This window comes from Magallana gigas, chromosome 1 (genome assembly GCF_963853765.1).
Source record: "Magallana gigas chromosome 1, xbMagGiga1.1, whole genome shotgun sequence".
NCBI classification, from domain to species: domain Eukaryota; kingdom Metazoa; phylum Mollusca; class Bivalvia; order Ostreida; family Ostreidae; genus Magallana; species Magallana gigas.
In genome coordinates, this window is record NC_088853.1 from 63,760,832 (window position 1) to 63,775,964 (window position 15,133).

General features: G+C 34.0%; 2 protein-coding genes across 2 annotated transcripts in view; both read left to right on the top strand.

Moving 5' to 3' along the window:
• Window positions 1-15,133, top strand: part of LOC136274997 (ATP-dependent DNA helicase pif1-like) — a 423,530-nt gene that overhangs the window by 63,329 nt on the left and 345,068 nt on the right. The gene's annotated exons all lie outside the window — the stretch shown is intronic.
• LOC117680552 (fibropellin-1-like) overlaps window positions 1-15,133 on the top strand; it is a 61,873-nt gene that overhangs the window by 20,818 nt on the left and 25,922 nt on the right. Inside the window, exons 7-8 of the mRNA XM_066083296.1 lie at window positions 1,334-1,447; window positions 2,572-2,685. Of these exons, the coding sequence (XP_065939368.1) occupies window positions 1,334-1,447; window positions 2,572-2,685 (228 nt within the window). The remainder of the gene's footprint in view (window positions 1-1,333; window positions 1,448-2,571; window positions 2,686-15,133) is intronic.

Below are 15,133 nucleotides of genomic sequence, written 5' to 3' on the forward strand. Positions count from 1 at the left end.
ACTTGTGTGGATGATTTGATTTGAACATATTTTATTATGCAAAATAATATTTACATAATAGGATTTGGCAGCAGGCAAAGCCTATTTAAGCCTTCTCCACAAGCTTCTCTGAAACTTGTGTGGATGCATCCTCAGGTAGTGTAGATTCAAAGTTGTGAAAATCATGACCCCCGGGGGTAGGGTGTTGCCACAATGGGGGGTCGAAGTTTCACATAGGAATATAAAGAGTAAATCTTTAAAAATCTTCTTCTCAGACACTAATCTGCCAGGAAAGCTGAAACTTGTGTGGAAGCAACTTCAGGTAGTGTAGATTCAAAGTTGTGAAAATCGTGACCCCCTGGGGGTAGGGTGGGGCCACAATGGGGGGGTCAAAGTTTTACATAGGAATATTAAGAGTAATTCTTTAACCAATTTTAACCAAACTTGGCACAAAGCATCCTTAGCCTAAGGGGATTCAAAGTTGTGAAAATTGAAGACTACGCCCTTTTGCAAAGGGAGATAACTAGGAATTTATGAAAATTTTCGAGAAATTTTCAAAAATCTTGTTCTCATGAACCATAAGATCAGGAAAGCTGAAACTTGTAAGGATGCATCCTCAGGTAATGTAGATTCAAAGTTGTGATAATCATGACCCCCGGGGGTAGGGTGGGGCCACAATGGGGGTCGAAGTTTTACATAGGAATATATAGAGTAAATCTTTAAAAATCTTCTTCTCAGAAACTAATCAGCCAGGAAAACTGAAACTTGTGTGGAAGCATATTCAGGTAGTGTAGATACAAAAATGTGAAAATCGTGACCCCCAGGGGTAGGGTGGGGCCACAATGGGGGGGGGGGGTTGAAGATTAACAAGGAATATATAGAGTACATCTTTAAAAATCTTCTTCTCAGAAACTAATCAGCCAGGAAAGCTGAAACTTGTGTGGAAGCAACTTCAGGTAGTGTAGATTCAAAGTTGTGAAAATCGTGACCCCCCCCCCCCCCCCCCACAGAACAAAAAAATGGGGAATATGAAGTTAACGGTGAACCCTTACCAAATGTTAAGTTTTATTTCTTGCGTAGGATTTCTTATTCTATGTAAAAATGGTATTCATTGAAGGTACAATGTCAAAAATTACCTGTATGCAAAAAAAGTGTAAAATTCCAATACATTACAATATTTTTTTTTGTTATTTTACCGATGGTCTTTATGGCACAATATCTTTTAACGCCCATTGTTTCTCAGGTGAGCGATGTGGCCCCATGGACCTCTTGATTGATTTTTTTTTCTTTTAAAAGAGACAAAATGATTATAATGAATCACGTCCAGTTAATTTTAACATTCATACATTTCAAGATACTGATGAGTGCCAGAATGACCCATGTCTTAACGGAGCCACATGTACGAAAACACCCGGCTCATTCAACTGTACATGTGACGCCGGATGGACCGGGATAGTTTGTGATGAAGGTAAACGACAATAAAATGCGTAAATTTTCACGTTTGTTTTTTTAAAATCAAATGTAAAATAAGCATGTCTATAGTTGTGGAGGCAGCAATTGTTAAAATGTTCCTTCCGTTAAAATAAGGATAATTTTTGAAATCCAACTTAAAACCAAATTCTCCTTTGCAAAATTGTTATACGTTAAAGCTGATATGAATGCATAAATCATTTGTTCGCCATATTAGTTTCGATCGCTCCTCTACTGCCACTGGGGTATCTACAGTAGTTGAGAAAGTTACGGTCGGTTGCTTTCCGATCGAGGCATGTAGGTTGCACAGACTTGTAAATGCATGAACTACACATTGTAGTAAAATGTTTGTGATAAAGAATAAAGGAAACAACAATAAAAAAAAAATACAAGTTTTATTTATTCTTCAAACGAATTTTCCAGGTATCAAGTTATCATTTTGCACAGATTGCGCTCCCTTATGCATATCGAACATGTCTGCCGTTCATACGAATGCATAACGTATGCGTCTTTTTGAAAACCCTGGCGGAACTATATCCAACTCAGTAGCTAAATAATAGTAAATCCATGAAAGTAACACGTAACATCGTTCCATCGATTTCTACAAAAAGCTCAGTTTCTAAAATCCATCCTGTTATTGACATTGCTCGATCTGCCATAGTGTGTGGTTTGCGCATATGCGATGTTTAAACAGAAACAACACAGGAAGCGGTCAACAATTATCGAGGATTTTTTAAGTATATGTACCTTGGTTTCAGTCTGTCTACTTCGTTGTTCGCTTAGATATACCTTGCAAGTTTAGTGGTTGTCATATTATTTTTGTTCAATACGTTTTTCTACACGTCTTTTCGTCTAAGGTTCGGGTGTATGGAATGCCTGAATGCAGTTATATAGGGGGTGTGTATCGATGAGACACAACTAATATGGCGGTAGTCGGAGATAAAAGAGAAATAATGCGTATTTATGAATTCATGTCAGCTTTAAATACGAGGACTATTACATGCATTTTAATGTATTAATTGATGTTGTTGTGTTGTATTTTTTCATTGAAAGTTTTGATGTAATATTGTTTTTCTAGCATTTATTATGGATGATATAACAGGTAAAAATCATAACTTTTAGATATCAATGAATGTCTTGACAATCCTTGTCAAAACGGAGGAAAATGCAGCAACAGCGATGGATCTTTCACGTGTACATGCGCTGGTGGATTCACAGGGGCACTCTGTAATGAAGGTAAATGTATATTATTCTTCCTCCCTCTATCAATATTAATGTATATTTTTTTTTCCCTCTATAAATATAAATATGTATGCCTTGCTCCTCTTTTTCTGTGTTTCTTTCCGACTCTCTTAATTTAAGTTGATGTTTATCAACTCTGATTGCTATTTCTGTGTATCTGCCCTCCTCTCTCATGTTTGTCATTATCTCTCTCAATCGATACTTATCTTTACAGTGTTCGTACTTTTAAATACCAACATGTTATTACATCTTTATCTTTTCTATACGTATAAAGAAAGAAACTGTTATTTGTAGATTATTTTTGTTGGATATAGTTTCATTTTTATAACAATACAGGCATGCTTGACGTTTATATTCTCTGTAAAGAAGAAGTCAGATCTAATTTTTAAAAGGTTTACAAATTCATAAGCTTTATTTGATTTTGACGTATTTGTAATTATACCTTATTTTCAAACATTCAAATAGAAGGAAGTGTTGTAGAGTACATCAGGAATTTTCAATTTCAGGTCACTTCAGGCACTCTGATTACTTATTAGAATTAGTATTTCACCATCATCGTCCGTGTTAATGCGACGCTCGTAGTGCGTTAACATTTGCCCGTTTATAACTTCGTAAAAAAAATTACTTTGGCCGTTTCTATTAAAATGTGGCATGATGCATCATAAATTGTACATTTTATGACTCTTTGCTTTGATTGCCTATGGACAGGACCAAATTTGCTAAGTTTGACCGTTTATAATATTTTACTTTTTCTCTGCGTATCTAAGAAAATCTACTTAAAATAATGCATTCATATCGCTACAAAAATTGTAACTTTCATTTGTTCAAATTTATGGGTTTCACCTCTAGGTCCATGCAAAAATGCTAGTTTAGTATCGTTGCAAATAATGTTAAAAAATCTTCTTTTCACGTGCTGACACTGAGTAGAAACTGACTGTATATTAAGAAAGACAACAAAACTTTTTTACATAATTTTTAACATTTTATGACCTCCGGGTTTAGGGTTAATAATCCAAGTCAGGGTAAAATGCTGATATAGTATGATTCTATACACACACGTATTAAATGTTTTTAGCTCACCGAGCTGAAAGCTCAAGTGAGCTATTCTGATCACATTTTGTCTGTCGTCCGTCTGTCTGTCCGTCTGTCCGTATGTCCGTCTGTCTGTAAACTTTTCACATTTTCAACATCTTCTCAAGAACCACTGGGTCAATTTTAACCAAACTTGGCACAAAGCATCCTAAGCCTAAGGGGATTCAAAGTTGTGAAAATTAAGGACCACGCACTTTTGCAAAGGGAGATAATAAGGAATTCATAAAAAATTTCGAGAAATTTTAAAAAATCTTCTTCTCATGAACCATAATACCAGGAAAGCTGAAACTTGTGTGAAAGCATCCTCAGGTAGTGTAGATTAAAAATTGTGAAATTCATGATCCCCGGGGGTAGGGTGGGGCCACAATGGGGGGTCGAAGTTTAACAAAGGAATATATAGAGTAAATCTTTAAAAATCTTCTACTCAGAAACTAATCATCCAGGAAAGCTGAAACTTGTGTGGATGCATCCTCTGGTAGTGTAGATTCAAAGTTGTGAAAATCATGACCCCCGGGGGTAGGGTTGGTGCCACAATGAGGGTCGAAGTTTTACATAGGAATATATAAAGTAAATCTTTAAAAATCTTCTTCTCAGATACTAATCAGCCAGGAAAGCTGAAACTTGTGTGGAAGCAACTTCAGGTAGTGTAGATTCAACGTTGTGAACATCATGACCCCCGGGGGTAGGGTGGGGCCACAATAGGGGGTCGAAGTTTTACATAGGAATATAAAGAGTAAATCTTTAAAAATCTTTTTCTCAGACACTAATCAGCCAGGAAAGCTGAAACTTGTGTGGAAGCAACTTCAGGTAGTGAAGATTCAAAGTTGTGAAAATCGTGATTCCCGGGGGTAGGGTGGGGCCACAATTGCGGGTCGAAGTTTTACAAAGGAATATACAGAATAAATCTTTAAAAATCTTCTTCTCAAAAACTAATCAGCCAGGAAAGCTGAAACTTGTGTGAAAGCATCCTCAGGTAGTGTAGATTCAAAGTTGTGATAATCATGACCCCCGGGGGTAGGGTGGGGCCACAATGGGGGTCGAAGTTTTACATAGGAATATATAGAGTAAATCTTTAAAAATCTTCTTCTCAGAAACTAATCAGCCAGGAAAACTGAAACTTGTGTGGAAGCATATTCAGGTAGTGTAGATACAAAGTTGTGAAAATCGTGACCCCCAGGGGTAGGGTGGGGCCACAATGGGGGGGGGGGGGGTTTGAAGATTAACAAAGGAATATATAGAGTACATCTTTAAAAATCTTCTTCTCAGAAACTAATCAGCCAGGAAAGCTGAAACTTGTGTGACAGTATCCTCTGGTAGTGTAGATTCAAAGTTGTGAAAATCATGACCCCCGGGGGTAGGGTGGGGCCACAATTGGGGGGGGGGTCGAAGTTTTACATAAGAATATATAGAGTAAATATTTAAAAATCTTCTTCTCATGAACCATAAGATCGGGAAAGCTGAATATTGTGTGAAAGCATCCTCGGGTAGTGTAGATTCAATGTTGTGAAAATCATAACCCCCGGGAGTAGGATAGGGCCACAATGGGGGGTCGAAGTTTTACATAGGAATAAAGAGTAAATCTTAAAAATCTTCTTCTCAGAAACTAATCTGCAAGGAAAGCTGAAACTTGTGTGGAAGCATCCTCAGGTAGTGTAGATTCAATGTTGTGAAAATCATGACCCCCGGGGGTAGGGTGGGGCCACAAAAGGGGGTTGAAGTTTAACATATGAATATATAGAGTAAATCTTTAAAAATCTTCTTCTCAAAAACTAATCAGCCAGGAAAGCTGAAACTTGTGTGGAAGCATCCTCAGGTAGTGTAGATTCAAAGTTGTTAAAATCATGACCTCCGGGGGTAGGGTGGGGCCATAATGTGGGGGTTGAAGTATAACACATGAATATATAGAGTAAATCTTTAAAATTCTTCTTCTCATGAACCTTAATATCAGGAAAGCTGAAAGTTGTGTGAAAGCACCCTCAGGTAGTGTAGATTCAAAGTTGTGAAAATCATAACTCCCGGGGGTAGGATGGGGCCACAATGGGGGGGTCGAAGTTTTACATAGGAATATATAAATTAAATCTTTAAAAATCTTCTTCTCAGAAACTAATCAGCCAGGAAAGCTGAAACTTGTGTGGAAGAATCCCCAGGTAGTGTAGATACAAAGTCGTAAAAATCGTGACCCCCAGGGGTATGGTGGGGCCACAATGGGGGGGGGATTGAAGTTTAACATATGAATATATAGAGTTAATCTTTAGAAATCTTCTTTTCAGAAACTAATCAGCCAGATGATTCTTTATAATTGTTAAGACTTTGGCCCCAGGGCAATTCTTTGGCTTCACAAGAAGGTTCAGGGTTTGATGTAGGTTTATATCCCATATATTAACTATTGTTAAGGATCTTTTTGAGAACTGCAATACTCAACATATGATATGACTATAAAATCATCCTGTTAGAAAAGGGACTAATGATTATAAACATAAGAATATCCAGGGGGAAAAGTGATTTTTTTATACAGGATCTACATGTATTATTGTACATTGTCCAGATAGTTTATATTATGACTCCATTAAGCTGATTTTTTCATACCTTTTGTTCCTCATGTGAGCGATGTTGCCCATGGGCCTCTTGTTTCTTCTTCTGCTGACACCTAGTAGAAACTGACTGCATATTAAAGGGGCATGGTCACGATTTTGATCAACAATTATTTTCCTGATTTTAAAGTTTACAGTTTAAAGCTTTGTGTAAATTAATATCATATTTTAATGCATTTTTCTTGAGATTTAAACTTTTTACCGTGACATAATTATTCAATCATCTATTATATACAGTCCCATAATCATTCAATCATACTTAAATGCTTAATAAAATTTTAATCGGGAAGTACTCTAGCCTCGCCTATTATAAAAGTAAAATTAAGCTACATGTGTATTCGGAAAACAACAAAACATTGCAAATTATGCTATTTGATGCATGTTGTAGTTTCGGCATAACATTACCTTATTTCATAATACTGACAGTTTATATCAAATGCTGATTATTTCTTAAAAGGAATACTTTGTTGCTGTACTGTTTACCGACAACTTTACAATTATAGCACCTTTGAACTTATATGTGCATATGGCATGGAATCCCGATCCAGATTCAGATAAAGGTGTGCTAGCCTGGTTCCCTTAGCTAAACATTACGCACAGGAACCAGGATAGCTCATGCGCAGGTTGAATTTTCCCCATAGCATACGGCTTGACCTCAGGGTCCATGCAATTACATGCTTATCAAAACATGATCGTGCAAGTTAAAGTTGATTTAGGTTTTTTCCAATAGAAATCATGTTTTGCTAACTGTATTTAATATTTTATATAAATGGCGAATTTTAATATTGTACCAGTACTGAAACATCGTATAAAAACGTTATATATACATGTATTTTGTAACTAGTCGTCTTTTTTATGTAATACATACCTTTCTTCTAATTGTTAAAAATTAATTCAATCGTAAAAAGTACATTGCATATCATTTCTTCTACATTTTTTTTCATGAAAATACCTACAAGAGAGTTTTACCAATCACAAACAGTTTTAAGTAATGTAAAACACCTCAGTAGTAGTACGTATCAGGGTCTGTAAATTTTGTCAGCACGCAACAATTCTAAATTGCACATAGTCTTCAAAAATTTAGAAATATTTAGATAAAGAAGTTATTTAAGAGAAAAGGTTACGTGTTTTGTAGGCGGGTTCGGTTTTTAAAAATCACAATTCCTGAAATGAATCATGAGTACATACTGTTTTTAACAACGCATGCTACCCTCTGAAAATTTAACTCGCCAATAAACATCTAATTTTTTAAAGAGTGTTTGTTACGATTACATAAACTGTGTTCGACAAATAGTTTTCCTAAAAAATGTTCTTCCTTTTAAAAACACGTTTTATATACAGGCATTCAATCACAACACGTTTTTATAACAAAAAAGAACTGAAAGTTTAGTCATTATAATCGTTTGACACCATATCACATATATTTTCAACTCGCAGCAACAACGGAAGACCTACTCGTGTCTTTGCCACGAGCGCTGCTCTAGTTTTTTTTAACAACTATATTATTAAATCATACTTTGCATCAAATGTTCAGAAGAAATGTTTTGAATTAATATATACATTTATACACACTTGAGTTGTAATTGCTTAATGTGCATTTAGTACACCTTTTAAAGATGAATGAACTCGCGAGATTGATCGAAAATCGAGTCACACCACGCTTCGGCAAATTCGTTCCTCCAGTAAATACTCCAGCTACATGAATACATATTGGTTGAATTCAAACTGATGATTCGTTGTTAGTGATGTTAATCAAACATCAATTATACTTGCTTTGTACATGTACCGTAATGTGTAACAACTTGTTCCGTTGACACCCCTGCCATATGGCAATCTATTTTTAAATCAGGATAACACCATATACACAAGTTCATGGTGTACAGCCCTTTTACTTGAAAATTCTTGCTCACTGTTGCCAATTACATCCTATATAACATTTTCACCGATTGCTTATGTAAATGTTGACACATTAAACATGCATTGGTTACTTTTTTTCATGAACAATATTGATATATTTGCTTGCTACCATTGCCTGCACTGTTTCGGAGAATGCAACTTTCAAACCTTAGATATGCCTGACGTCAGACAATAATGTTTATACTACTATATCTTATACCATGATACCATTTATGTTTAGAAATAAAATAGTTAAATGAAACCAAATTTAAGACAATAATAATTTTATCAAAAAATAATCGAGTAATGTAATAATAAAAATGTTTAATACTCTTTTGAACGAGGTAACTTAAATATATGTGCAACGGGAATATTAAATCGTACGCGGAGTGTAAACCATTACGTGAATGAACAGATAACCGATTACATTAGATATATGTATTATAACAAATAAAGCAGTAAAAGAACTTTTCTGTATTTTTCAACCCACATTTACATAATTTTTTCCCTAATTTATAGTAATTAAATGAGTTTAACCGTAATCGGCTGAGTTGTTCGGCGAAATATGTAAACACGATTTGAGAAAAACTATAACTACTTTATAAATCACTTTAAACAAATTGCATTTACAGAAAAATCGTTTGGATTTACTGCTAATCTAAAAAATTACATGGATCTTTAGTAAGCTTACATTTGTTAAGTTGATCTGTTCAGTTTATTGTCGAGAATGGATACGTTTGTATTCGGACATCGGAGGAATTAAATGAATCGTGAAAAGTACAAAAATACGACGCCCGTTTCTTTTTTTATAATTTTCTTTATAAACGTTTCGAATCGTTCGTTGATTGAATTCTTCTGTTTTAAACGACTGAAGTCTTTAAATGAATCAATAAATATATTTGTGTAGTAATTAATCGATGTATTGTGTAACTTAAAATTTTCACAGTAACTGCCTACTTACATATTTACGCCATTTTCAAATCGACAAAAATCATGAAAATAATGCCTGTTTGGAAGTGTGACAGTTGAAGCTGACACCCCGAGAAAACCATTGTCAAGGAATGTATTACTTAAAGAAAACATTCCTACCTTTTTTCTTATCAATTATTCGCATCATATTTCTTCAAACATATATTAAATGACTTCTGTATAGGAATGATAAAAAACATAAAACGGTATCAATTTTTGAAGTCATAAAAAATAATAACTAAAATCGGACACTGCCTGCTCAGAAATGTGTACTTTAAATTCTCAAGGACTTAATTCTTCTTAAAATTATGTTTTATGTCTAATGTAGGTTTCCACCTTTTCGCTCGGGTTCTTTTCTCATTTGCTGTGACTAGCAAAGACCGATCCTCTCATTTTGGAGTTCCGATTGAGAATAAATGAAAACGGACCAAACGATAAGTGAACGCACAGTGAACCCAATGTGAGCGTCTTGTAAACGGTGAGCGCGAACGGAGCGGAGCGCTAGTGAACGCAGGGTGAGCGCACTCTAAACGCACAAAAAATTGGGAAAGTAGAACGTAATCAACAACACACTGTAATCAACAACACAGAGGGCAATTAAATTGTTTTAACACAAATCTTGTCAACACATGAATTTAATTACTTGAGACTAATTTGACCCTCACTTTGACCTCTACGGAGATTATTCGCTCTACAAATTTTTTCAATCATTTGATCTAAAACTTCAAACTATATATCAATTATGTTCAATTGTTTCCTTAATTAACTGTCATGCATAATTTTTATTATAAGTACACATGTATTTAAACTGAACACATTTTATTATAACCCGGGCTTTGTTAAAATAATATGGAGGGTAATCGTGTTCAAAAATCCAGACATGTAATCTTGTAAATCCGAATATGCAATCGTGTTGGTGTGTGAACCTGAGTATGAATGTGTATAATTCTAATCGTGTAACCTATAAACCTCGGACATAAACACATGTAAGATTTGACTCGGTTCCTTCGTAAGATGCACATTTCGCAGCTTAATTGTTTTCATTAGTTAATTAAACCTTTAACTCTGCACACATTTAATCCGTAGTTTCTGCATTTGAAACTTCATGGTTGGCAATAGCACATCAGACGTGATACAAGTTGAAAAATGTAAAGTCTACAGGTTTGTCGAATTTTGACATAACCGTACATGGCATTTGCCTTGCTGCGGGGAAATGACATGCCGTAATCGCCAGAATGGACGAAAAACATGATATTCAGCTAAACTTTTGCACTAAGTTATTAATGAACGACAATTTTTCTATTGAAAATACCGGCATTATTTTTAGAAAATATTTGAGTTATAATTAAAACTAAACCAAACAAGAAGAGGTTCATGTATTTAAAATTCGTTTCGATATGACGAATGTGCTGATTTCTGTAATATAATTATAATGGTACTGTACGATAAGGGTTAAAAAGAAATATTTAATATCTTATTTCTTTAAAAAAAATTGACATGTAGACTTGAATATTATATTTTGCTGTTTTTTTAGGTCAATACGATGATTTAGCTATCCGAGAAGTACAATATTCACCGAACCCGAGTACGATATTCACCGAGCCGGAGGCAAGGTGAATATTGTACTTCTCGGGTAGCTAAATCATCGTGTTAATCGAAAAAAAACGAGCAATAATTATTTTTTTATATAATTCATCGACGAATTGATACAGACATATGATTGCGCCCATGAGAAAAGGGTCCTTATGGCATTTTTTTCACAATTCAAGATTTTTATGGATTTATACTTATATATGTCAGAATATTAAAGTTATGAAGTTTCATGAAGATCCAATAACTATAAATATCTTTATTTGGCATTTAAAGTTAAGGTTTTTTTTTTTACCTATGACGTTGTTCACCTTGCGACGTTACGTTATGATTTTATCAACGTCATTTATATGTTTTGTACATGTATATATAGCCCCATTGTTTTATTTGGTATGATCTTTGTTTTTGAGGATATCATTATTAAATTCTTATTAGATAACTTATTATACTCTGTCCCAAGATATTTTGGATTCACATTTGGCTTAATTGCTTGATATTTATAAATACCTCAGGATTCAAACGATGTTCATTCAAAAGTATGAACATTTTCCAAGATTTCTCATTCGAAACGCCCCTGTTAGCTTATCAGGTTTCAATACAATGCTAAAAAATGTGATGTCTACGGAGATTTTGTATTGCAGCTAGCCCGGATGATAACGTTGAAAAATTGCGCGATGTATTCCGAGTGTATTCCGAATGGAGAAAAGATGTAAACATTACCCATTATAAATCTCCGTAAGGAATCTGTTTTCGTTCCTGTGAATTTTTCCGAGTGAAAGATGATAATGTGTCAATGAAATTATCTTGGAAAATATCCTTTTCAACTATTTTAATTGCACTTCTTTCACAGGTATGTGTATTTTTAATAAAAATGGTCCAAATGTGCTGCATAAATATCTTGGGACAGACTATAATAACTTTTAATAATACTGCATATATATCAATACATAATTTTTTTTTATATAATCCGGGGCGCTCCGTGCACGTGCACATTGAAAACGTAACTGTCACGAAAACTATGAAGTCTTTTTAACGCACTTTCATTTTTTCTGAATAAATCATATCTAGATTTTATAAACTACATGTGCAATTCAAAGAATGTTTTTAAAATAATTTATAATCAATAACTAAGTACAATGAACATGGCATTTTAAAAATGTATGGTGCCAATATATGCGCATTGGATTCCTGTGCATGCTATATGAAAAAAGAAACTTCGCCAAAAGTCATTCTTTCTTTTTCTCATTTTGCTTTAACTTCTTTATTCTTCTGTACAATTACACATGATTGTCACTTAAGTGATTTCATTTCAATGGTTATCGTATTTTACTTTAATACGTTTTTAATTCGCCATGTCTTGCTTGATTCTACGTTGCTTTAATATTTGTTTAGTCCGTAATAATTTAAATTGCTTCTTTCATATTTACTGATCGTGTTCCTTAGTACATTCTTATACCTAATTGTGTTTTAATTAAAAACCTAAATTCTGCAATCAAATCGTTTAAATGATAAGCGGTAGTGTGTTCCCCCCCACTTGTTCCGGTTTATGAAATACGCAGCAAGCTTAGTAAGATTGCAGGATGTTTCGCTCTTAGAGAGACAATTCGGGCCGATTGTTTTGCTCCTACGTGTATCAATAAAAGATACAATGAGTTCACCAAGTTCTATAATAGAATATCTATACTACTATATTAAAATAATAGACTCGAGTTTTTAGTCTTTAATACCGAGAAATCGGAAGAATACTGTCTTTTGTTTTATATATTTTAAACTACTATATTAAAATAATAGACTCGAATTTTTAGTCTTTAATACCGAGAAATCGGAAGAATACTGTCTTTTGTTTTATATATTTTAAACATCTTTGGTACTTGAAGATTTCCAATTTGTTTTTATTTTTTCTCAGTTAAGCTTCGCTAATTAATAATCAACTGGATATCACCTGGATTTTTTGGATTTTACTATCTTGCACTTGCGCAATACATTCACGCTAACGGGATCTTTAGTTTATATTTGTTTCCACAATATCACCTCTCCCTGAATAAACTCAGAAATGATAATACAAATACGGGTAAATTTTCATTGGACTTTTGCTATATATTCTGTTCATATAAATTAATGATTTCTTACGAGAGAAAGTATAAAATAACAAATATACATTTCAACTAAGCACTTACTTTCATCTTCGTGATGACCAAAAATATTGATTACATGCAAAAACGTTACATTATATTTGTTAGGAGAGTGAAGATCGAATATGTTTTATCGTAAAAATGAATAATGTCCTACAGACCCAGTTTTACAAAGAATATAGTTACGTGTACGTTGGTGAAAAGGTGTTGAGTTCTTCCATTCTATGGATTAAATTTTTTAGTTGAAAGAGATTTGCAGTCTCATAAAGGTTTGTTGTGATGTATTTGAATGTTATTTACAAGGCAACATCATTCATTAACTTTCTCCAAAATCGTTCCGGAGCTATTCTGCAATTTTCTGCTACTTAACGGGTATAAGTAAGGGATGGGCCTTTCTCGAGACACAGTTAGGTTATTAAAACTAAGGAAAGTGTAGTGAAATTAATAGCATTATTGTAGGCTTATAGCTTTGTTATGTAAATGTCAATAATAAGGTGTATCGATGTACCTATTTCTAAATGTCCGATATGCAATGTCAACCCGTGCACACACGGGTCAAAGTCTAGTATGCATATAATAATCATTTTCGCTAGCTTGGCATCAGAAAATTAGCATAGACACCTACAAAACTAAATGGGGACTACACCTTGAAAGAAAACATGATCATGTGCGATACAGATACATGTTTATTTCAATAAATTCGTAAATGTGTTTGAATGAAAATTGAAGTTAAAAAATTAATATTTATTAAGTCAAAATATGAATGAGATATACTTTATTTTGAATTCAACTAAATTTGTCCAGGATCGAAACGTATGTTTCTCTATCCTACGCTTATTGCCATAAATAAAACTCGTAACGTTCTTAATTTTGTTTACTTTTTATGTGTAAATCAATATGTAACGTTGCCGATATTGTAGATTTTTTTTTATATTTTACGCGAGCACTTATTTCGCATTGTTTTTGTTTCGTGTTAAATTGCAAGAATGTTAAATCATGGAAATAGCGAGCACCAATAATTTCATAAAGTTAACCGACAACAGTTTACTGCATGTCTGAAAAATTAAAGCGTAGTGGAATAAAAAAAAGGTGTCCCATTTTAATGGGAGTGATATGGAAATGAAAACGTGCAAAGGTATCAAATCGTGAACCTTGATTAATTTACCACTCAACTCACGTTTCTTTTACTGAAATCTCAATAGAAGCACTATTTAAGCTTTAGACTTTCTCTCACTATTTAAGACTATTCTCGTAGCATTTTCTCATGTTTTTAGTATAGTATAGTTTATTAGCTCAAAACCACATGGTTTGCAGGCATTGTATAAATACAATTTATAATGTTTAATAATGTTTTTAAAGCACCCACTAATTTTGTCAAGGCCAAATTGATCATTTAATAGATTTTCAAGTTCCTGAAGCAATAAATTATAAAGTGATTTTGTCAAAAAATAAAATCAGGCAAAAGTTAGATACTCTTAGGTTTCATGAAAACTATTATAGTTTGCGTCTAAATTAAATAAGAATGTAATGACTCAAAATGTGTACACATGTTAATACAATGAGTTGGCTCATTTGTATCATGGGTTATTTGTCGACAGGTGTAAAAATACACACGTTAATACAATGAGTTAGCTCATTTGTTAACATGGGGTATTTGTTGACACATGAATAATTTAGCGCTTGTATATATGTAGCTCAAATGCCACGGATTTTTTAAATAAGCAGCACACTAACTTTTTTTTATTATAAAAAACTTCTTTCATGTTTTTGAGCGTTCTCTAAAATTACTAGTGTCTTATTAGCACACTGGCGTCGGAAGAAAATTGAAAGTGGGGGTGGGGGGGGGGGCTAGACTAATCCTCAGAAATATGGAGGAAAAAATAACTAATTCCCAAAATCATGCAAATCCTAATCGGGGGGGGGGGGGGGGGGGGGAGTTGGAATATACCTATACTTCCAAAAAAAAAATCTTACCTACCAAATTCACCCCCCCCCCCAAATGATGAAATTCCTAATCGGGGGTTGGTTGGTTAGTATGCCTATGAATCCAACTTCTTAATCTTTCAAGGTAAATTTAGGAACAATTATCTTTCCTGCGAGAAAAAGTGGGGGGGGGGGGCTATGATGCTACATCCCTTATGGTTAGGTCTAACTTTGCAAAAAAAAGTGGGG